Source organism: Phocoena sinus, chromosome 16 (genome assembly GCF_008692025.1).
Source record: "Phocoena sinus isolate mPhoSin1 chromosome 16, mPhoSin1.pri, whole genome shotgun sequence".
NCBI classification, from domain to species: domain Eukaryota; kingdom Metazoa; phylum Chordata; class Mammalia; order Artiodactyla; family Phocoenidae; genus Phocoena; species Phocoena sinus.
The window spans coordinates 3,648,183-3,672,876 of record NC_045778.1 but is presented as its reverse complement, the minus strand read 5'-3'; the positions used below and the strand labels follow the sequence as shown (position 1 = coordinate 3,672,876).

Below are 24,694 nucleotides of genomic sequence, written 5' to 3'. Positions count from 1 at the left end.
TCGCTGGGCCCGGGGCCCTCCAGTGCGCTGCCTTTGCGTGGAGGGCCGCCTTCGGGAACGTCTAGAGTGAGACAGGGCAGAGGGGAGCCCAGACATTCCACCGGCTGGGACATCCCGTGCCAGAACGGCTCTTGACCATTGCTGCGGTTTATACAGTTGTACGTATAACACAGAGGGTCCCTTTCCAGACAGGAATGACGGACGGTCATCACGATGCCAGAAGAATTGCTCTGTGGTGCCGCTGCTGGAATCGTAGAGTTTTAATTGAGGAAAGAACCAAAACGGATGCTCTCATTTTCACAGTGAGGAAAACCTCGGCTCAGATGACCACTTCTGGCAACAAGACTTGAGTAGGACCTTCCGAATACCTTTGCCAACTGCCGCGCCGTATCGAGGGCTATTCTATCAAATTTATGTCATCCGACGAATGTGTTTCCATCTCTCCCTCGGTGGGATGACGGTGATAAGGAAGTGGTTTGGGCCAGTTATGCAATCAATGAAGTGTGCGTTAAATCTGGAAATAGCTTTCTTAGCCAACAAACAATGTCATAAATGACTGAGGCCACTCTGATGGCACAACTGAACATTGTAAACTTGCCAGGGACAATGTAGGTAACTTTACAGTCCTTCCTTATATATCTGACTTGGGTCTAAAAGTAAGGAGAGTGGAGTAAAAGTCATACACACCTTGGAAAAGTGGACATCACTGGTTTCTACAATCTTATCCCACATATAGAGGCGACAGCCTTGCAGGAGGGGCACGTGGACATTTACTTGGGTTTATGATATCCATGCCCAATACAACAGGCTTCAGACGGGCTTCAGCTGAATTTGAGCAAAGAGGATGACACAGGAGACCTTTATTTGGAAGTTTTATCTATAATCCACTGATTTTAAAACAAATTCCGATGAGTCTTCTGTGACTCCCTTCAACTGGTTTTTCTCCTCTTTTCCTTCCTCCCTTACTTCTCAAGGTGATGACAAGGGATCAGAGGTGGGTCTCCTGGGAGAGACGCAGGCCGTGCTAGTCCCCATTTGGCTCGAGCTGTGATTAGGGGCTCAGAAACGTCTCCTGCCACGTTGGTAACAGTGATCGTTTTTATGCCACCTCATTTTACATCTCTGGTAAAATGTGTCTGTAACAGTTATTTTCTTTTGCCGTGTATCTCCATTCCAGCCTGTGAACTTAGAGCTAGCTGATCATCGTCGAATTCTGTGGTGTGGTGGTCCCGACACGACAATTAAATGGAAATAAAGAATCACACGTTTCAAAGGGAAGAGAGGAAGAGCGGGTCAGAGGAAAAATGACTCAGTCCAGAAGCACCGTGAGCTACACTACATTCATCTGTTCCAATCAGAAAGGAAGTAGGTGAGCAGGAAGTATCCGGACAGGCAAACCAGAGCCCTGCCCTGATAATCCACACTGGAAAACCGTCGTATAGCTTTGCTTTTAAACTCTGTTGTACTTTGTTTACTTGTGTTTCAAGTTATCTATTGGGAAAAGGTCTTTGATAAAGGACACTTTGCACACACACACACACACACACGTGCACACACACAACTGAAGAGGTAAATACGACCCGTTTTCATGTACATGGTGGTGAAGGTCCAGTGGGAAAACACATAGGATGTACAGTCAGAGAAAAGCAAAGTATTCATGAGAAAATTAGCAGTCATATGGGCTCAGTAGACCAAACCTCTCTCTTAGGAGAAAGGAAAAAATAACTTTCTTTGGACTGGGAGAAAGATACAGCAAAAGTAGATTCCCGATCATTGATTGCTGTGCTAGGATGTTGAGGTGGAATTTTCCAGTTGCTCCAGAATGAGACACGAACGCTGAAGGACACAGGCCTAAATGCCCTTCACCCCAAATCGGGAGCAGCGAGGGAGGTGTCCACCCAGGGCTGCACAAGTTGCAAACCACCAGCACCCTCACTCACCACCGTGTTGACCGTGCGGGAAATGGAGTCTTCGTGAGAGATGCTTCCCTGCCCAAGCCCCCAGCCCCGCATGGGAGCAAACAGGGGGTAAACTCTCCCACGCAAACCAAATGAAGGAAAAGCAAGTCCACTAGACCCCCTCTTCCAGCCAGGGGGTGTCCTGCAAGGAAGGCTGACGTCTGGTTCTCCCATATGAACCTCTATCTGCGTCTGGTTGTCTTTGGAGCAAAATCTGAGACGAGCTGAGTTCAGGCTGCTTTCTGGCGAAGTGATTCCCAAGAAACCAGAGTGGGTGGCAGGAAGGAGGAAACGTCAATAAACCGTGTGCCATTGAGCTGACCACCACAGAGGCGACTGGGGCGCCAACCAACTGGGAAACGTCCTGGAAGAAAATGTGTGCAACGCTCCTCGAAGCTGTCCCCCTGGACGTGGGGAGGCTGGAGCGTTAATCCGCCCTCAGGGGCATCACTCACTCCCCTTCCTCACAAGAGGCAGGGAAAGCCCCGTGGCAGAGAAGCCTGTCGGGTGCAAAGCTGTCAGTGGGCACGAAAGCGTCCACAGCTGGAGAGGGAATCAGAGGGAGGCCAAGGGGTTGGGACGCGGGGCATCAGGTCTCTGCGGCAATCCGCGCCCACACACCGACTTTGTGATGCACCGCTGCCCGTGGAGCAGGGACGACGGAACGGGAGAGCCACAGCAGGGCAGAGGGCCTGGAACTGGCCGACCCACATGCCCACCGTTCAGTGCGGCAAAGATACGTGAGCTTCCTGTGAATCAAGTGAACACGACAAAAGGGATCCTCCCAACAAGGGCACCCACTGGCCAAGGAGACCCAGAGAAAGAGGCTGGGTGACACGTGAAAAACGGTGGTTGCCCCTGTGGGGTGGAGAGATTGTGTTCACGTCAGCATCAGGAAGGTGTTGCAGTGGCCTCTGGGGACCCCGCACCTGAGTCCCACAAGAGAGGGAATGTGTCAGCACATATTCACGGGGGTATCAACACCTCTGTTGGCCGGGGGGCAGCGATGGCCCACAAGGAGAGGATTACAGACACTGGACAGGGAAAGATTTGAATTGGACGTACGAATGATGCTTCAAACTAGACTCACTGGATGAGCAACGGTAACTGAAAATGCCCCAGACATCTGTATTTTCTGCCCAAGACACCATAGAGAAATGGGGGAAATGTGTTCAACAGAGCACAGCAGACCAGAGAACAGACAAACCACGATGCCTTTGTACCCTGCTGAGTAGAGATACCCCAGTGACCCAGTTATATTACAGAGCAGTGCGGTACCAAAGACAGAGAGAGGCGGATACCAAACCATTTGAGTACCAGTAATCTGCTTTAGAGGAGCCCAGTTAACCCCTGGGGTGACAGCTAACGCTCCCTGGGCTGCTGGAAGGACCTGGACAAATCGAGCATGATTCGGGGTGACACACAGAGAACTAAACAGTACTTTTTAGAACTATGAATTCAACAGGGATTATTATGAACAAAATGACAGTGAAATTACAAATGAAGTACCTGATTGTACTTGGGAGTTTACATTTCCTCAGATCTTATTCTAAACCAAATTTTCTTAACTTGAGAGCCAAAGGCCCCCTAGAGAGGGAATCAATAAGCTCAGAAGATCTGCATGCAAGTGTTTGTATGCAGTTGTCTGTACGTTTGTACATACGTGGTTCTGTGATGGAAGAAATCTATAGCTTTCATTAGATCCTCTAGGAAAGGCTTGATCCCAACAAGGCGAAGAGGTACTTACTTGTGCTGTTATTAATCAGTATTGAAAATGTGCCATATGCGGATGCAACTTTTTTATTTCTAACAGGAAAAGCACCATCATTGGGAAGCATTCTGTTTCGCCCTGGACTCGGAAAGCCCCTGGCCTGGGAGAAACCTTGCCATCCAGGCGCTGGCTGCCTGAGCTCGGCCCAGACACCCCGTCCCCCTGGTGGCCACTGTGAGAGCTGCAGTCAAAGCCCCTGGTTCGGGGGGGAACCTGTGAGTCCACATAATCCTGATGATGACGAACGTCACAGGCTGGATGGGCAGTCGGCACGGTGAGAGGCAATTCTTTAAATTATTAATGACTATGCAATTATGTTAACACGCAGCAGAAAAGCGTAAGAAAGGAACTAATTCTGAGGCATTGTTCTCTAATTGTGTTAATAATGGGACAGATGGCTTTGGCATGAGAAAAGCCAAGATAATGCTTAAATAACTGAAGTGTGGAAAAGAGCGATCTAATTCAACCCCCTCCTTTTCTCATGAGGGGAGCGAAGTGTGGAGAAGGTAGGAAACTTCGTTAGGTCACACAGAGCTGGGTAGCGCAAGAGACAGGACCAAATCCAGGTTTCCTGGAGCTCCAATCGGGGGTTCTTCAAGACACTGTGGGGACTTCCCTGGTGGCGCAGTGGTTGAGAATCCGCCTGCCAATGCAGGGGACATGGGTTCGAGCCCTGGTCCGGGAGGATCCCACATGCCGCAGAGCAACCAAGCCCGTGCGCCACAACTACTGAGCCTGCGCTCTAGAGCCCACGAGCCACAGCTACTGAGCCCGCGTGCCGCAACTACTGAGCCTGTGCTTTAGAGCCCACGAGCCACAACTACTGAGCCCATGCGCCACAACTACTGAAGCCTGCACACTCTAGAGCCCATGCTCCACAACGAGAAGCCACCGCAATGAGAAGCCCGTGCACCACAGCTCTGCCCCCGCTCGCCACAACTAGGGAAAGCCTGCATGCGGCAATGAAGACCCAAGGCAGTCAAAAATAAATAAATGAATGAATTAATTAATTTTTTTTAAAAGAAGATACTGTGAACCTCCTCCTTGCTGGGTGTGTCAAAAGCAAGGCTGAAGGAGTGTTTTCTCCAGGGCAACTGACCCACGTTAGACTGAAGGTTCTTCCTCTCTCCCTCTCTATACACATGCATCTTGGTGAACCTGCATGTAGACACACATATGTATCACATTCATTCATTCAGTGAATGTCTATGGAATACTTATCATAGGTCAGCCACTGCTCTAGTGTCTAGGAATAAAAAGATAAATACAATACAGTCTTGCCCTTGAGGAGCTCACAGTCTGTCAGAGTAGACAGATATTCAAGGAGACAGATTAAGTTGAGAGCCAAGGCAAGGGTGAGGTCATTCAAGGTGCTCCAGCAATTCAAGGGGTAGACGCTGTGACTGACACGGGCAAGGCTTCACAAGGATGGGAGCTCAGCTGAGTCGTGAAGAATGAGGAACAGTTAGGTGACAACTTCTACCGCTTCCGCGTGGGTCAAGTGCAGGGGCTGGTGGCACCTAGTGAAATTCCGGCTGCTGGAAAGCTAGGCAAGAGCTGCACTGGAAAAGCTTGGAGTGTCATGCTAAGTGTCATGTTATCCCAAGGACCATGAGGGCCACCGTGCATGACACGACGTTTCCACCTGAGGCATCACGGAAGGTGAATGAGAGGGAGTAATACTGGGGTCGGGAACCCCAGAAGGAGACCACTGCAAGAATCCGGATTACAATTATTAAATCAGAACTGAAGCCCTGACGTGAGGATGGGCGAGGGGAGCAGGGATGCAGTAAAAGACAGCAGAGTCCACAGGACGTGGTCCCAATTAGACTGGGGAGTAAGGCCTAAGGGGAGGAGCCAAGGCTGAACCAGAGTTCTTACTTGGGTCACTGGGGAGATGGCGGCATAAGTCACTGAGACTGGGGATGCAGGAGCAGGGACTGACCGGGGACAAAGAGAGTGAATTTAATAACTAGTTTCAAAAGATAGTCAGTTTAGGGCTTCCCTGGTGGCGCAGTGGTTGAGAGTCCGCCTGCCGATGCAGGGGACACGGGTTCGTGCCCCGGTCCGGGAAGATCCCACATGCCGCGGAGCGGCTGGGCCCGTGAGCCATGGCCGCTGAGCCTGCGCGTCCGGAGCCTGTGCTCCGCAACGGGAGAGGCCACAACAGTGAGAGGCCCGCGTACCGCAAAAATTAAAAAAAAAAAAAGACAGTCAATTTAGTAAAGGCAAGAATAAAACAACAGTAAATTTTTAAGGTAGAAAGGTAAGTACACTTAGTAAAGCTCAGGGAGTTGTTCAAAAGAAAGCCGAGCTGTGGGCTGGAATTTTAGAGAGAGACCAGGGGTAGGGATAGAAATTTGAGGGAAATTAGGAACTTCCCTGGTGGTCCAGTGGTTAAGACCCCGCGCTGCTAGTGCAGGGGGCCCGGGTTCAATCCCTGGTCGGGGAACTGAGATCCCACATGCTGCACGGCGTGGCCAAAATAATTTTAAAAAAAGAAAAAGAAATTTGAGGGAAATTAGTCCATTAGCGGTGCCTGAAGCACAGAAGTATCTGAGATTCCCCCAGAGAGAGTATATAAAGTGGGAGGAGAGGATGGAGAAGAAGAGAAGACAAGGGGGCATCAATATGAAGGGGTCAGGAGAGAAACAGGAGCTCTTCAGAGATGGAAAGGAATGGCCAGCAGGGCAGCAAGAAGAGCAGGAAAGAGTGATTTGAGAAGGCCAAGGTGAGAGAGTTTCAGATGAATCCGACTGATCGAAAGTTGTAGACGGAGCCGTGACAATGCACAGAAGAAGCATTTTAAGATGTCTTTTCAATTGAGCAACTAGAAAATCATTACCAGCTTTGGTAGCGGCCGAGATAGAAATCAGAGCCCGGTGGGCTCAAAAAGTGAATGGGAACTAAAAACAGTATCCAGGTAACTCCTGTGAGGAAAGGAGGCAGGGTGAACAAGGTGCGCCACGGGTTTATACGGGCTTCATAAATGATTAATAATATACTTCTGTGGGGAACATATTCGGCTGAGCGACGGGAACATGCCACCTTTATGGGTCACAGTCAAATACGAGAAAGGGCACAGGGTGTAACCTGAGTGAGAGAGCAGGACATTGCCTTTATTTTAGTTCACCGTGTTCTATGAGACACTCAGCCGAGACCATAACAAAGCATCACTCTCCAACCACAACACGTGTAGCTAAAGACATGATCATTGGAGAGCAGGGGCCAGCTTGGACTCAGAGGGATAGCGCGGGAAGCTAGTTCCAAACTGGGACTCAAGCCAGACGCGAGGTTTGTGCCCAGGCTCAACACCCACCCACTGGGGGCCTGCACAAGTCCCTGAAGCCTTCCTGGGCCTCGTTCCCTCATCGCTAAATACAGATAGGGATGCAGATGATGACGATGTAATCGCCATAGAGATACACATATCAATACACAAAAGCTACAACCCCCTGGAACTGTCTTGAGGATTCAGTGAATTACTTCCTTTTCATCAAAAGAAGAACAGATAAGCAAAATGTGGTACATAATACAATGGAACGTGATTCAGCCTTCAAAAGGAAGGAAATTCTGACACGTCACAACAGAGACGAACCTTGGCTCAGTGAAATAAGGCAGTCACAAAAGGACAAATACCATATGATCCCACTAAGGTGAGGTACTCAGACTAGTCAAATTCATAGAGACAGAAAGTAGAAATGGTGGTTGCCAGGGGCTGGGAAGGGGGGACAAGGGAGTTAATGGGGTTTTTTTGTTTTTTTTTGTTTTTTGCAGAACACAGGCCTCTCACTGTCGTGGCCTCTCCCGTTGCGGAGCACAGGCTCCAGACGCGCAGGCTCAGCGGCCATGGCTCACGGGCCCAGCCGCTCCGCGGCATGTGGGATCTTCCCGGACCGGGGCACGAACCCTCGTCCCCTGCATCGGCAGGCGGACTCTCAACCACTGTGCCACCAGGGAAGCCCAATGGGGTTTTTTTAATTGAAGTATAGTTGATTTACAATGCTGTGTTAGTTTCTGGTATACAGCAAAGTGATTCAGATACATAAATATATATATATATTCTTCCTCATATTCTTTCCATCATAGCTTATTACACGATACTGAATACAGTTCCCTGTGCTCTACGGTAGGACCTTGCTGTTTAGCTATTCTATATAGAGCAGTGTATCTGCTAATCCCAAACTCCTAATTTATCCCTCTCCCCCCCCCTTTCCCCCTTTGGTAACCGTAAGTTTGTTTTCTATGTCTGTGAGTCTGTTTCTGTTTTGGAAATAAGATCAATTGTATGATATTTTAGGTTCCACGTATAAGTGTTATCATACGGTATTTGTCTTTCTCTGCCTTTCTCTGACTTACTTCACTTAGAATGATCATCTCTAGGCCCATCCATGTTGCTGCAAATGTCATTATTTCATTCTTTTTTATGGCTGAGTAATATTCCATTGTATACATGTACCACATCTTCTTTATCCATTCCTCTGTCGTTGGACACTTAGGTTGCTTCCATGTCTTGGCTATTGTAACTAGTGCTTCTATGAACAGAGGGGCATGTATCTTATCGAGTTAGAGTTTTCTCTGGATACTTGCCCAGGAGTGGGATTGCACGATCACACCATTGCTCTATTTTCAGTTTTCTAAGGAACCTCCATACCGTTTTCCATAGTGGCCGCACCAATTTGTATTCCCACCGACAACGTAGGAGAGTAGGGAGTTAGTGTTTGATGGGGATAGAGTTTCAGTTTGGGAAGATGACAAGGTTCTGGAGATGATGGTGGTGACGGCTGCACCACAATGTGAACCTACTTAACGCCACTGAACTGGACACTTACAAATGGTTGAAATAGTAAATTTTATGGTATGTATATTTTATCACAATGAAAATTTTTAAAAAATGAGTTACTTCTTAAAGCACTTAGTAACTCTTACGCAAGTAAGAGTGTTACGCAAGTGTTTGTTAAATTAATAGAAACACAATACACTGGCAGATGCTAAAAACGGCCCGAGACTGGGGTGGAGGACCAGAAACACCCCCAAAGATCAAAAGAAAGAAAGAGGGCTTCCCTGGTGGCGCAGTGGTTGAGAGTCCGCCTGCCGATGCAGGGGACGAGGGTTCGTGCCCCGGTCCGGGAAGATCCCACGTGCCGCGGAGCGGCTGGGCCCGTGAGCCATGGCCGCTGAGCCTGCGCGTCCGGAGCCTGTGCTCCGCAACGGGAGGGGCCACAACAGTGAGAGGCCCGCGTATCGCAAAAAAAAAAAAAAAGAAATAAAGAAAGAATTAAGTAGAACGTCAAGTTGGGAAGGGCCCGTGTGAGAAGGGGACAGGAAACAAGGTGATACTTCAATGTCAGATGAAAAAAGAATAGAAATGGGATGTGAGATTCACCTGTTCTTTAAGAGAATCATGTAAAAGTTCACTCAACCAACACTTGTAAGGAAGCACCTACCAGGCGCCAGGCACTCTGCTACGTGATTCCCGCAAAACTGCAGGACAGGCACGTGAGAAAACCACCAGCTTCACTGTCAAGATGGGTTCTACGGAGCCGCCAAGATCAACCGAATGTAAAATGAGGACTGGGCCAGACAGGCCTGTGATTGTCAGAGCCAACTGGAAGTTGGAAGTAAAGTGTAATTGCTGTGGCCGTGTTTACACCCAAGTAGAAGCAGACCCGCGCTCTGATTAGGTTAATCGCATTCATCACTACTGCTTCCCCCTCAAGCCTTTACCCAAGGAGAGAGGTCACCAGCAGATAGATGAGAACAATGGTTCACAGACTTTTCCAACAGGCCAGCACCTGGGACCCGGCAGCCCCAGACAGCCTGACTTAGCTGGTCTGGGGAAGAAGCTGGACGTTGAAAAACTCTCCAGGTGATTCAAACGTGCAGCCAGGATTGAGAGCCACCGAATTAGAAGTAGCTTCTGGCCTCCACCTAGTCCCGGTCCTGGGAGACCCTTGGGTAGCCGAAAGAGCAGAAGATGCTCCGGAGGAAGAGTCAGGAGGAGGATGTGTTTTCATCCCTCGGTCAGAGGGGACCATGTGTGGATCTTACAGGATGACAGGAGACCCAGCTGCCCTCGGCAAGAGGAAATCCACCTCCACCTTCTCAGCGGGTGGGCTTCCCGGGGGGGGGGGGGGGGGGGGGGGAGCTTAGCACCCAGCCGTGCCTGTGCTTGTCGACGGGCCCTGCTGGCACTTAGCAGAAGGGCTTCCTAGGGCGTGTGACCCACCCCAGTCCCTGCCTCTGGAAGGAGCCTTCACCTGTCCAACCGGCAGAAGGGTGCTTCCCGGGAAAACGCAGCGAAGGGTCTCCCGGGCTCTTCACCACTCAGGAGCGGGGAGAGGAAAGAGGGCCCCCAGGGGAGAGCACGTACCTCTGGGCCGCCCGATGCAGGGCGGCCTGGGCCTGTGCCCTCAGGTGTCCCAGGAGGCCACTGACGGCCGGCTGCTGTGAAGGGAGCTGAAAGTGCAGGCTGCCTCTCTCTTTCTCCAGGGCTTCTAATCTTTGTTGGATCATCTCAGCTGGAAAACAAAAATGATGAGAGGGGAATAAAGAACCATAAAACTCAAAATAGACAACCCAGTGTCCCTGGGCTCCAACCCCAGCCAACGGTCACCTCAATGACATAATACAAAGGTCACCTGTTTCTAGGTCAGCACTTTCATCTCTTGGTTTATGCTTTTAAGAATCTTCCATCTTTTTATTGAAAACACAGCCCCGCTAGCTTTCATTCTTCTAACTATCGGAGGTTACAGTCTATGTATTTATATGGTGATCGTAATTATGACCATCACATAGGAGGATACATCATACTAATTATTTTTAAAACCATGATGGCTATTTGGGAGAAAACCTGCTAATTTTGATGAGTCTGTATAACGGGTTGAAAAGTATCAGTGCTCATGGGGCTCCCCTGGTGGCGCAGTGGTTGAGAGTCCGCCTGCCGATGCAGGGGACACGGGTTCGTGCCCCGGTCCGGGAGGATCCCACATGCCGCGGAGCGGCTGGGCCCGTGAGCCGTGGCCGCTGAGCCTGCGCGTCCGGAGCCTGTGCTCCGCAACGGGAGAGGCCACAGCAGTGAGGGGCCCGCGTACCGCAAAGAAAAAAAAAAAAAATCAGTGCCCAAATGTTGATTTTTGCGAATGTTTCCTTAGAAACTGTCCATCAACAGAGAACCAGTCACAATTACTGACGTCACAGAAGTGATGTTCAAACTGTCATGCTACAGCTGACCAGAGACCTGCTGCAGCTTGGGTGGAGGGGAAGCGGGCTCAGGTGTCGTGTGCAGCAACCCTGAGTCTCTGGGGGTGCCAACTGCAAGACCTCCCCATCAATTTGCCGTATGCCTTGTGACCAGTAGCCAGAAACTTGCTCAGAGAATTTGCCAAGGATTCATTCTAGCAATACCAGAAAGGGTCGTCTACTTCCTGTTCAAGACCAAGTGACAGCTACTGCCAGGGCTCTCCGTCTGTGCCACCTGCTTCAAAGAGACAGCGGAGCTAATTCAGATGCTACACTTACAACACACGGTGGCGTCTGGCCTGACAGGTCTGCTAGGATAACGCCGAAAGGCACCAGCCCCGTTCTCTAACACCAAGCTTCATACTTTTAAAATATTTTATTTTAATTAATTTTTACATTTTTATTAATTTATTTACTTTATTATTCAGTTATTTCTTGCTGTATAAAATCAAAACTTCAGTGAAAAGCGATCAAGTTCTTACCTTGTATGCTTTAAAATAACTTACTGATGCAGTCCTGATGCAGTAGTAAAGATGTGTTAAGATACTATTACATAGGGATTAGGAGAAAACTGAGTTTGCACCTCAACTCTGACATTTCTAGCCGTCTGACCTTCAAGTGACTTAACCTTTCTAAGCTTCAATTTCCTAATCTGCAGAAACAGGCCTAATAATAGTCTGCACATCATAAGATCTTCGGAGGATTAAATGAGATAATAACACAAAGCATTTAGCACCACACCTGGCACCCAGCACGCGTCCAAAAGGAGTGGCTATTATTAGTGGTGCCAGCAAGTCCTGGCCTTCAAGTGTCCACAAGGAAGTCAGAAACCCAGGCTGGCCTCCCTCTGCCGGCCACCACATTGTAAACTGCACCCTCCCACTGCCAGGTGAAAAGTCCGCAGAGAACACAAGCTGATCCAGCAAAAGCAAACACTGGAAATGGGAAATTGACCGCTACAAATCACATTCGCAATGAATGGCAAAGGAAAATATGAATTATCCCAGGAAACAGCTGTGATTAGGTATGTTCTGTGCTGTCATTCATCTGCAGAAGTGTGGATATCTTAAGTTACTTCTATTTTATGATTTTTAAAAGTGCACTAGATCACTCCACACCAGTCAGAATGGCCATCATCGAAAAGTCTACAAACAATAAATGCTGGAGAGGGTGTGGAGAAAGGGGAACCCTCTTGCACTGCTGGTGGGAATGTAAATTGATACGGCCACTATGGAGAACAGTATGGAGGTTCCTTTAAAAACTAAAAATAGAACTACCATACGACCCAGCAATCCCACTCCTGGTCATATATCCAGAGGAAACCATAATGCGAAAAGATACATGCACCTCAGTGTTCACTGCAGCACTATTTACCATAGCCAAGACATGGAAGCAACCTAAATGTCCATCGACAGATGAATGGATAAAAGAAGATGTGGTACATATATACAATGGGACATTACTCAGCCATAAAAAAGAATGAAATAATGCCATCTGCAGCAACATGGATGGGCCTAGAGATGATCAGACTAAGTGAAGTAAGTCAGAAACAGAAAGACAGATACCCTATGATATCACTTACATGTGGAATCTTTTAAAAAATGACACAAATGAACTTATTTACAAGACAGAAGCAGACTCAGGGACTTCAAGAACAAACTTATGGTCACCAAAGTGGAAATGTGGTGCGGAGGGATAAATTAGGAGTTTGAGATTAACATATACACACAACTATGTATAAAGTAGATAATCAACACGGACCTACTGTAGAGCACAGGGAACTCTACTCAATATTCTGTAATAACCTATATGGGAAAAGAATCTGAAAAAGAATAGATATGTAAATACGTATAAATGAATCACTTTGCTGTACACCTGAAACTAACACAACATTGTAAATCAACTAGACTCTAATACAAAATAAAATTTAAAAAAAAAAGAAAAAGTGCACTAGGATCGTCATCACCGACTTTATAGCTTACCATTGTCTCTGATTCCTAACTTATCACCCACTCCGTCCTCCCAACGGCTATCCCATTTAGCACAACTAAATGCTGTATCTGTGACTTCACGTCATTTGTGTGAATCCTGCTGTTTCTCTGAGAAAATCTCTCCCATCATGCTCTCTATTTGGCCAGTGGTTTGAGGAAACATAACTTCACTGTCCCTGGCTTTTCTTTCTTGTAAACGTCTGCAAGATTTCTGCAGACACTGATTCCAGTTTGTAGCTCAACATCGAAAGCCAGGATTGTAGAGAATGCTGCACATAGCAGGTGCTGAATAAATGTGGCTGACTAACCATCCGATAGAACACCAACAATTTAGAATTTGGGTCACATTTACAAACAACGCTGAATAGTAAAAACAAAGTTAACCATGAAAGACATTACCAAGCGCTAAGCAAAATGATGCACTGAGTAATATGTTCTTCATGACACTGTGAATTTACCTTATGATTCTAACACACTTTATTTGTAGGACCTCAGCAAAGAAAATGCTAACCAACCTCTCATTCCATTTTGGATCAGGCAAATGCATTTTTTGATGCTGCTACAGCATACTTATTAATGTTTAATTTAGGGGCAGTGCTCATCTGTTATTCACTGGCACCTCAGTCCTAAGTGCCTGTTACTTGGGCGACAGTATGGAAACAGAACGAAAGAAAAGCACTTTCTACATCTATGCATAAATAAGCAAATAAGCATTTACAGAGCAGCAAGAAATCTTCACACATAAAGACATCCTGCTAAACAGATTCAATTCCTACTGCCTTGTTCTGTCTGTGGGATGACAATATATGGTGTAAACCTTTCTCTTGGCTGTGCAGCCATTCTACATTCTAAGGAGGCCCTTTAAAGTTAAGAAGCAATCAATGTCTTCCGAAGTCATTTTCCCTTGGTTTGTACATAAGAAATGCTATTCATTGAGAGCAGAATATTGTAACGATTCCACATCGCCATACACATCGTGCGAGATGACCAGTTTACAAAGAACAAGACTGTGATAAAAGGGCTTCCCTGGTGGCGCAGTGGTTAAGAATCCGCCTGCCAATGCAGGGGACACGGGTTCGAGCCCTGGTCTGGGAAGATCCCACATGCCGTGGAGCAACTAAGCCCATGCCCCACAACTACTGAAGCCCGCGCACCTGGAGCCCGTGCTTCGCAACGAGAAAAGCCACCGCAATGAGAAGCCCTCGCGCTGCAACAAAGAGTAGCCCCCAATTGACACAACTGGAGAAAAACCCACACACAGCAACAGAGACCTAACGCAGCCAAAGATAAAATAAATACATTTAATAGGAAGAAAAAGACTGTGATAAAACGTATTTCAGACTAACTCAAGCCAGCCTCTGACATTTCAGTGCGTTGGAATTTGCTGGATCATTATCATAAAAATCAGCCACTATCGGGGCACTAAAGCCTTCAGGCATAATAATCATTTTTGAGCAACTATTACATGTCTGGCACCATATATACATTATTTCTGAGCTTCACAGAAACTTGTAGAGCAGGAATACAAATGCAGAACCTAAAATGCAGAGAATTTAAGTAATGTGCCCAAGGCCTCAGAATGAGCAAGGAGCAAAGTCAGAATCGGAACCTTTACTCTTCTGGTGCCAAACCCTGGGGATTTTCTATTATACTTCCCAGGAGCCATGCCTGAAGCCACGCCTGCTCCTATAGTTTCCCCATCACACAGGGATGCTGTCTGTCTATTCATCTGTCTGGCTCCCTGGAGACTGGCATCCACTGGGCGGGGCCGAGCCTCAGTCATCTCTTGCCAATATCCAGTTCAGCGCTAGGCACACAATAGGTGCTGGGTAAAGGCTGAAAAAATAAATGAATGTCTACATTTGTAAGAAGAGCACCGTAGACACAGAAAAATAACAACCATTCTACCTTGCTATCTATCAATTGTGTTATCCTCACAATGACCTCGTGAGGGAAACACGGTTGTTCCCGCTTTGCAGATTGAAACACTGAGGCTTGTGGAAAGTTTCAGAGATTTTTCTGGGTTAGTCGCACCGCTATGTGGATCCAGAAATAAAGCCAAGGTCTGTCTGACTCCAAAATCTGTGTGCTTCACACTGTGTTCTACAGGGACGATCCCATCCTACAGTGTACACCATAACCTGAAATACACACCCGGATGCCTTATGCACATGCAAACTATCAACTCATCTTTCATCTGACCCACCTTTCTCACAGAAAGCAGTCCGAAGCCAAAACAAACAAACAAACTGGCAACAGTGAAAACAGCCTCAGATCCAATTCTAGGGGAACGGTTAAATAAACAATGGTATAGCCACTCATATGGAATGGTATGTAGCAAGTCAAAAAACAATTAGAAAAACTGTGAGGGAATATTTTAATTTACAAGAGAAAAACAGGATACAAAATTATATGCACATAGGATCTGTATTGTAAGATATAAATATGGTTTTATAGCTAGTGGGAAGAAGCTGCATAGCACAGGGAGATCAACTCGGTGCTCTGTGACCACCTAGAGGGGTAGGTTAGGGAGGGTGGAAGGGAGGGAGACGCAAGAGGGAAGAGATATGGGAACATATGTATATGTACAACTGATTCACTTTGTTATAAAGCAGAAACTAACACACCACTGTAAAGCAATTATACTCCAATAAAGATGTAAAAAAAAATACAAAATAGATTTTAAAAAAAGAAAGAAAGAAAAAAAAAAAAACCCAGGAGGAACTAAGAGTTTTGGCAATCAATCGTGTGATTGTAGGTGGTTTTTTTCTCAATTTCACTGCTTATCAAATCAGCTGTAAAATCTTGAGCTGCTTAGTATTTGGAAAAGCATTCTATTTTTTTAAAGCCTACTGGTTACTTATACTGCTCTTTGATTTCTGCATTAAAAATGGAGATTTGATTTCCTCCACTTCTCAATGCTAAACTGCTTAGGGTAAGCTTGGTCCGCCTGGGTCACGGAGCTTTTCCGTGTATCCCAAAGAGGATTGCCAGAAATGTTATATTTTAAGCTCACCGATGTGCGGAAAGAAGACTAAGAAATCACTGTGGTTGTGGCATAAAAGGAAAAACAAACATTTGGGGGAGATACAAACATTTCAGGAGACAAGCGATAATTTAACCGTGATACTTGCCCACTCAGCACTTAGCCTGTCACCTTGTTCTTAGTACATATGTGTTGATTCACTCTGAAGTATTTCCACAGAATATTGGGTTTGAAGCATCTGTTCTTCCTCAGTAAGACTCTACCAGGCAAAATGAATTGTGAGTGATCAAAGTAACAAAAGTAATGACACTTCCAGGTTCTTCCCCAGGTCGTAGGTGTGTCATCAGACTAGCAAGCACTGTGTGTGAGCGTGTGTGTGTGTGTGTGTGTGTGTGAAGGGTGTACACACAAATGCTGTCGCTTGGCTTGCTTCGAGTAGCAGTATTCAGACACATCAGGAAACACACAGAATTCCTCAGGATCGTGAGCTTTTCACAGGAAGGCACGGTTACGGGTCCCTCCAAAATACTCTTCGCCTCAACTCTTAAAACTGAATTCATAAGAAAATGTTTCTTTCACCAAATGTCAATCACCAAATGTCCTAGGGAAGTGACCGACCGACTGAATTTTGGTCACTTTTCATAAAAGCCTCAGATTTTCGGAACTCTAAAAATTGTCTCTGAAGTATGTTTTCACAGATGCCGTGGAAAACCGGATCGCTGCATCTGTGTGCTCTGTGTTCATCGTTCAGAATCTGCGGAGGCTGAATTTCCACTGGCAGCTCAGTTGTCCGTGTATTTCTAAGAGCCACGGAAGGGGCCCCCCAGCAGTCCAACCGCTTCCGACACCACTGTTATCACCACTTCCACTCCCACCATCACCGCCAGCCCTGCCGCCAATGCCTCAGCCTACTGAATATATTAGGAAGAGAGACCCATCCAGCTCTCCAGCTGTTTACTGGGAGACATGAGTTGAAAGCACTTACAAGATGGAGGAATATTCATTTCCAAATAGCTGCAAAGTAGAGAACCCAGAAGAGGACAAGGGAGGAAAAGCCACTTAGCAGCACAATGAAAAAAGTTCAAAGGAACACACCCCAGGGCTTCCCTGGTGGCACAGTGGTTAAGAATCCACCTGCCAGTGCAAGGGACACAGATTCGAGCCCTGGTCCGGGAAGATCCCACGTGCCGCAGAGCAACTAAGCCTGTGCGCCACAACTACTGAGCCTGCGCTCTAGGGCCCGCGAGCCACAACTACTGAGCCCGCGTGCCACAGCTACTGAAGCCCACACGCCTAGAGCCCGTGCTCCACAACAAGAGAAGCCACCGCAATGAGAAGCCTGCGCACCGCAATGAAGAGTAGCCCCCCATCACCGCAACTAGAGAAAGGCCCGTGCGCAGCAATGGAGACCCAACGCAGCCAAAAATAAAATAATTAATTTAAAAAGACACACACCCCAAAATATTAACAGTGGCTATCTCAAATAAAGGTGATTTTTTTATTTATATTTCTGAACTTTCCAGATGCTTTTACTATGATCATGTATTGCTTAAAATTCCACTTTTATATAAAATCATCTAAACACCCCAGTTAAAAGGTAGAGATAGTCAGATTGGGTAGAAAACCAAGACTCAGTTATATGCTGCCTAAAAGAAGCCAGTCCAGCTTTGCTTGGACTAGCATTAGGATGATATCTCTCTTTTCATGGTATTACTTTAAACCTTTTTATGTTTTTACATTTAAAAATGTGTTCCTTAACAAGGACCTATGGTATATCACAGGGATCTATATGCAATATTTTGTAATAACCTATAAGGGAAAAGAATCTGGAAAAGAATATTTTATACACACACACACACACACATATATATAATTGAATCACTTTGCTGTGCACCTGAAACTGACACAACATTGTAAACCAACTATACTTCAGTTAATTAATTAACTAATAAAAATGAATTTTGATAGATTAAACAATTCCATTTTTAGAAATAAAAGGCAATTATCCGCTGGTTCATTCAGGCAACGGCAAGCAGAGTTCCTACCTGGAGTCAACTAGCATGAATTATGAAGTAAACACAGCTGGGTGTGATTTTTTTTTTCCAGCCATTTAAAGATGTATAAACTGTGAAAGAGAAACCCTTGTTTAAAACGTAACGGCAGATCCTCCTCCACGAAACAATTTTTATGCCATGTTCTAAATTTTAATTGAATTTAGATATATGATCAGTCATTACCCAAATGGCTCAATCACTGCGGCAATTACTAAGTCACTGGGCAGTCTAGGTGCACGGCTGGTAAATGGAACACCTCTGTGTACTGAATACTGAAGTTTATCGGTATGAAAAGAGCAATGCTTTATAGCAGACTGACCACACCAACAAGGCTGTGGGACATTTCTGGAAAGCAACAGCGCAACTTAAGGATTCAGCCATTGATTCCTGGGCCTCCTATAGAATGACACTATTGCAAATCCAAGCGGCCACTTTTGAGCCTCTCCTTCATGGGCTCCTTTATCTTTCTCCACCTCTGTTAAAGGGTTTGGGACCATTTAATAGTTGACATCCTCTCAGTCCTCCGAACCTTCTACTGGCACCGAGGTTATTTTTAGAAATCATACAAATGTAAAAAGTTCAAACGCCTGTTCATTCTCTCTGTCCACTGGTTTGGGTTACACTCCATTTTCACTATCAAACTGGACATGGCGTTCAGTTCCTATGAACAGATTTCTCATGAGTAATTTGCTCTGCTGGTATTTTCAGACAAAATTAGCTGGACACATCTGCTTGTCACCACTCAAAAACCACAGGCTCCCCCAACCCTTTTAATAGTAACCACTGCAACCTGTAATCTTTTCAGACATAATTGTTCTTTTGTAGAACATCTTTGAAACATATTCATCTCTAATGGAATTCGGGATATTAGGAGTGCACTGTTGACCAACCGCTGTCATTATTTCAAAACTATAATGCAAATCACATTGATGTGTCTGTCCCTTTCGACAGCGGACAAATGGAACACACCAGTGTGATGCTCGGTGCCAAGAGGATTCTACGAAATTGATCTCTGGCTAATGACATGGCAACACGAACAGCTTAAATTCTTTGAGCGGCATAAAGGGATCGAGGCAAAATGGCATATTCCAACAAATAAAACCGTGACCTTCAATTCAGAGGCGATGCTAATGGAGAGAAATCACAAACCAGCAGCCAGCGATCAGAATTACTAACAAAGAGCAACCATTTCAGCGTGCTGTGAACCTGCAAACGTACTGGTTTCAAGCAATGCCTCTATAAAGGGTAAGGAGAAGCTATAGGATGTAGAAGGCTCTCTAGTTTTAGAAGCATCTTCCTGGAGTCCTTAGCACCTTGAAGATTTTAGAAATAAAACTGGAGTTGGTAGGAACATTCTCCCGGAGCAGGAAGGCGATAGTAACAAAAAGCAGATACGAGAAACACCTTGAATCCTTTGTGGAACGAACTAAAATTCCCCACATGGTCCCAGGTGGCAGGTGGTCACGGTCCCCGGCCGTTAGGCCCTTCAATACTTAAGTATAACTCCAAGGGCAGAGCTTCCAAACCCCTGAGCTACAAAAATAAGAGTGGTTGGCGGATCAGTGACCCTTACTTGAAGAAGAAGTCCAACTCCTGGACCCAGAGGGGGACTCCCGGCCGGTGCAGACCCGGGGCAGGAGGACCGAGCTCCTGAAGGCGGAAGGTGATGTCGCCTTGTTGATGGCTGTCTCCCGCCACCTACCACAGTCAATATTTATGGACTTAGTCAATATTTATGGAGTGAGTGGGGAAGGCTATGTGCACAGTCTCAGGACAAACCTTGGCTTTAAATTCCTGAAAACTAGAATCTTAAAGATAAACGTCACAGATTGTATGTTACCCTAAAGATAGTATCTAAGGATGTATAAAGTGATCAGGTAAACAGTTTAAAGGGGAGTGGTGTGATTCCTCTCTCTGTGTATAAGATCCTCTAGTATGAGAAGAAAATCAAACATGTTTAATGATTTCTTTGCTTAAGGATCAGAAGCCCCAGATTTTAGTCCCGGATCCACTGGGCCCAACTTTGTAATCTTGGGATCATTTAATCTCTCTAAGACTCAGTTCCTCATCTGAGGATATCTGAAGAATCCTGTTAATCAACTTGATGTTGGTTAAGTAAGTCTGGTGTCACTGGCTTACTGTGAAATGGCAAGGAAAGAACACCTGTGAATGGTTTTGAAAAATACAAGTGGCAGAGTTGTTACACAAAGTAAAAATGATTCGGAGAACTGCTGTGATGGCCCAACTTGTTGATTCAGATTTAATTCAACTCAAATGACATCGCTTTAGAATGCAGCATACATTCCGTGTGGCCCAGCACCTGGAGGGCTGTCAGCTATGGAGGAGTGTATGCCAGGTCTTGCTGTGTGCATCCTTTAGCGTAACGTAAACTGTACATCAGCTTCCTGGCTCCCTGCCCATCCTCCGTTCACACACGTAGGCAGCACAAGCTTTAGCTTCTAGGGTACCAATGGTTCTGAGCCACCCAGACGTCAGGAAGCCCTTGCAGGAACATCCTGACACACTGATAGACTAGGCACTCACAGAAATATCCACAGGTCTGCCAGATAAAATTACAGTGAGCAGCTTCCCTGGTGGCGCAGTGGTTGAGAGTCCGCCTGCCGATGCAGGGGACGCCGGTTCGTGCCCCGGTCCGGGAAGATCGCACATGCCGCGGAGCGGCTGTGCCCGTGAGCCATGGCCGCTGAGCCTGCGCGTCCGGAGCCTGTGCTCCGCAACGGGAGAGGCCACAGCAGTGAGAGGCCCGTGTACCGCAAAAAAAAAAAAAAAAAAAAGACTGGCAACAACTTGGGTAGAGGGCCTGGAGCGAAAACAGGCCATTAGGGACCCAGCTCACTGCTTCTAGAAACAGACAGGGACCCCACAGGCAATGGAGAACCTGTCCATGGTGAAGGGGACAATAAAGAACAGGAGTGGACAGGAACCCAAGCCTGTAGAGAAAACCACGTACCTGGTCAAATGGCAGTGGCATGTTGTTTGTAAGAACAAAGCTGTGCTGGGCACTTGGTCCTCAGGGTCTCCTGGATGACTAGCCTCACCGGACAGAGTGAGACTCGAGACAGCAAAACAACCATCGTGAACCTTTCCTTCCTAGGGAGAGGAATGTTCAGAGGAATGTCGGGATTACAGTGGACATGGGCCACAGTTCAGAACAGAAGGTAACGAGGCAGCTCATCCATAACGCCAGACTCTGGAGCCAGCTATCCGCCCACAGACTGCTGAGAAGGAGTTCCAGGACAAGTCTGCCCTGTGGCTACACACAGGAGCCAAAGAGGAGAAGCAGGGAGAAAAGGCTGTTTGGGAGGACAGGGTAGAAACAGAGCCCACGGCACTGCACAGTCCTGCAGGGCAGGGGTTACCACACACTGTTTCTCTCCCCAAGGTCAAGGATGTCAGAAAAACCACCTTGAAGCTGGGGGGTGTCTGAAAGAAGGGTAACTGCATCTCACTTGGGGCTAAACGTTTGCCAAGTTCAGAACCCACAGGCCACTCTGGTGCTACCTTCAAACATGGTAAGAAGTCCTCGGGGAGAAAGCAGAGTGGGGGACATGGCAAAAGTCTCTCCTGGAGCCCTGCTGTTTCCTGAAGAGCCAGGGATTTCCAGGCTTCCCGAAGACCCAGGCAAGCAAGCAGGGGCCCCTGGTGTCCCCAGAGACAGCCCAGAGGAGCATCACTGCCCCAGCCCCATGCAGGGCCTGTGTCAGCTGAGTATTCAGTCACCTAAGGAACAGAACTGTACTTTACGAAATGCTGGCCCAGCCCGTTAGTGGGTGGGAATAGCAATTTAAAGGATGGAGACCAACATTCACTTCTCCTGAACTAGAATAGAACAAATGCCGTGTCGAGTGGGCTGTGTTTTCGTCTGTGCATGTATACGGTCAGGGTGTATTTCTTCCTGTAGGTCACTGCCAAAAACCACGAAATGCACTGACCTGGGCAATTAATTGTCCAGACAGCAGCAAGCTTGCCACCAAACACTTGAGGTTCCTCAGGTGAGTGTATGAAGCCCTTCCACAACCCCCAGAAGAGTGAAGAGGAAGGGTGGGAGAGGATGAACCTCTGTTCCGGGCCTTCCTCATCCCAGTGGGTCCTGGAGGCTGCAGAGGCTGATGTGCAGGGGAGGAGGGGGCAGAGGCTGGAAGGCTGAGTTTGAGGATAACACTGAGTAATAAGCCGATCGATGAGACAAAAGTCTCCAGAGCAGACTATATAAGTTATAAACCAGAAAAGGACCCATATTTTAAAATGTCTGCTATGGGCTGACTGTCAGAGAAGTCTGATGTGGTCATTGTGTTATAAGAAATCTAACCGTGGATGGAAGTGTGAGAAGGAAGGACTCCCACTTCATCTGGACCAGAAATAAGTTCCATGAAAAGAGTAAGTCCATAGCCAGTGCATCTGACCTCATGGCAACATTTCTGGAGGAGAGGGGTGACCGTCATCACCTTACAGACCTGAGTCTGCAGGGCAAGCGACTTCCTGCCCAGGTGCTCTGCCTGCAATTAGTACATGTTGCCACCAGGGGGAGAAGGAGTGCTCAGTTATGGTCCTGGAGGCCCCAAAAGCTAAGTTCCCATAATTCACATTAATCGCTGTATATTTTTCTTTTCACTTTTGGGTGGGACTTTTTCCCTATAAAAATCTAATTGTCCTGTTCATTGCAGCACTGTGTACAATAGCCAGGACATGGAAGCAACCTAAATGTCCATCGACAGATAAATGGAAAAAGAAGATGTGGCACATATATACAATGGAATATCAGCCATAAAAAGGAACAAAACTGAGTTATTTGTAATGAGGTGGATGGACCTAGAGTCTGTCATACAGAATGAAGTAAGTCAGAAAGAGAAAAACAAATACCGTATGCTAACGCATATATATGGAATCTAAAAAAGTGGTACTGATGAACCTAGTGGCAGGGCAGGAATAAAGACACAGACGTAGAGAACGGACTTGAGGACACGGCGGGAAGGGTAATCTGGGACGAAGTGAGAGAGTAGCACTGACATATAAACATTACCAAATGTAAAATGGATGGCTAGTGGGAAGCAGCCGCATAGCACAGGGAGATCAGCTGGATGCTTTGTGATGACCTAAAGGGGTGGGATAGGGAGGGTGGGAGGGAGGGAGACGCAAGAGGGAGGGGATATGGGGACATATGTATATGTATAGCTGATTCACTTTGTTGTACAGCAGAAACTAACACAACACTGTAAAGCAATTATACTCCAATAAAGATGAAAAATATTCAAAACAAAAATCCAATTATCCAAACAGATGTTGAACAATAGTGGTTTTTCACACCGTAATAGGGGACTGGGACATCAGTGGAGAAAGTCTTAGGGTGGGAAGAAATGCCCAGTTGACTTTACTCAGGCCCATGGCCAGCATCCAAACAACTGCTATCCTGAAAGAAAGAGAGAGACACACACACACACACACACACACACACACAGAGAGAGAGAGAGAGAGAGAGAGAGAGAGAGAGAGAGAGAGAGAGAAGAGGGGCAGGATGCCTCCCTGATCTGGAATGAGCATATCCTTCCATCCAACTCCTCTTTTCCTTTTGTCTACAGAAGTAATGGTTGGCTCTGTGTATATCTGTTTGTTTTGTCTCATTTAAATTTTGGAAGTTTCATTGATAGGAGTTTGGTTTAGGATGTCGAGGTCTGCCTGGTGGATCCAAAGCAATTGGTTCCACTGCCAAAAAGAAAATACATCCCTCTAAGTGGTATGGACACAGAATAACATCACTGACCGAGACGAACAGCGCTGGAAGCGCCTGCTGTTTATGCTGGAAAGCCGCACTCGTATGAGCTCATCGGACGCACCCGTGCTATGTGGGTAGCTAGAAGGATTTGTTTCATAGCAAACCACGCTTACCAATCCTGTCCTTACTGGTCAGGACCAGGTTAGACTCAAGTTCCATTGTCCTTCCAGGCTGAGCCCTTGCAGCATCCTGTGTGTCTTTGGACACTCACAGGTCAAGCGTCCATTACATATGAAAAAGAAGCCTGGATGTCGAAGGGCTCCCTTCCTTCCTCTCACCCAAGTTGCAGAGTTTCTGAGGCATCATCTTTAAGTCCTTATCATGGTGCTTTTCAACTATTTTTGTTTACTTCTTGGTTTCTCGTTTTGTTTTGTTTTGCTTTGCTTTTTTAGCAGTGGAACACTTTTTGCGATGAAATCTTAGAGTCCTAAGAACAGAGAAAGCCAAGGCGCTCTGGTGCTCCGGACGGTCCGCCAAGGCAACCCTGGGACCCCTCAGAACACAGCTTGAAAATCACAGCCTTTCTGCGTTCTGAAGAAACTACATAGATTCAGAAGTGTTAGGGAGGTGCCAGCCCCGAGTTGCCAAGCGTTTGTTGCTGCCCCAACTTCATACGATGTAAGTGAGCATTTCACTGTATGAGGTCTTTAAGAACAACAAGAGGTTTACATCTTCATCCACTGTTTGGATAGAGACTCTTATTTCAAAGATGTGAGTGAATTTCTGATTCCACAGATATGCATAAAATATTAATCTCAGCCAGATTCACTTACTTGAAACATGAGGCTAAGTCCCCAGCTGTGGTACTGAGGGCTTTATCAGATTTCTAACTTTCCAAAGCATGTTTTAATATTTTCTTTTCCCTCTTAAAAACTTTTTTCTCTTTCTGTTTTCTTTTTTT

The 24,694-nt window shown here is 46.6% G+C and overlaps 1 protein-coding gene across 4 annotated transcripts in view; it reads right to left on the bottom strand.

The window, feature by feature from the left end:
- The window catches only part of DISC1 (DISC1 scaffold protein), a 347,039-nt gene that overhangs the window by 240,048 nt on the left and 82,297 nt on the right, over positions 1 to 24,694 (bottom strand). For all 4 annotated transcript variants that reach the window (XM_032609168.1, XM_032609170.1, XM_032609169.1 and 1 more), the window contains exon 4: positions 10,103 to 10,250. In XM_032609168.1, the coding sequence (XP_032465059.1) occupies positions 10,103 to 10,250 (148 nt within the window). The remainder of the gene's footprint in view (positions 1 to 10,102; positions 10,251 to 24,694) is intronic.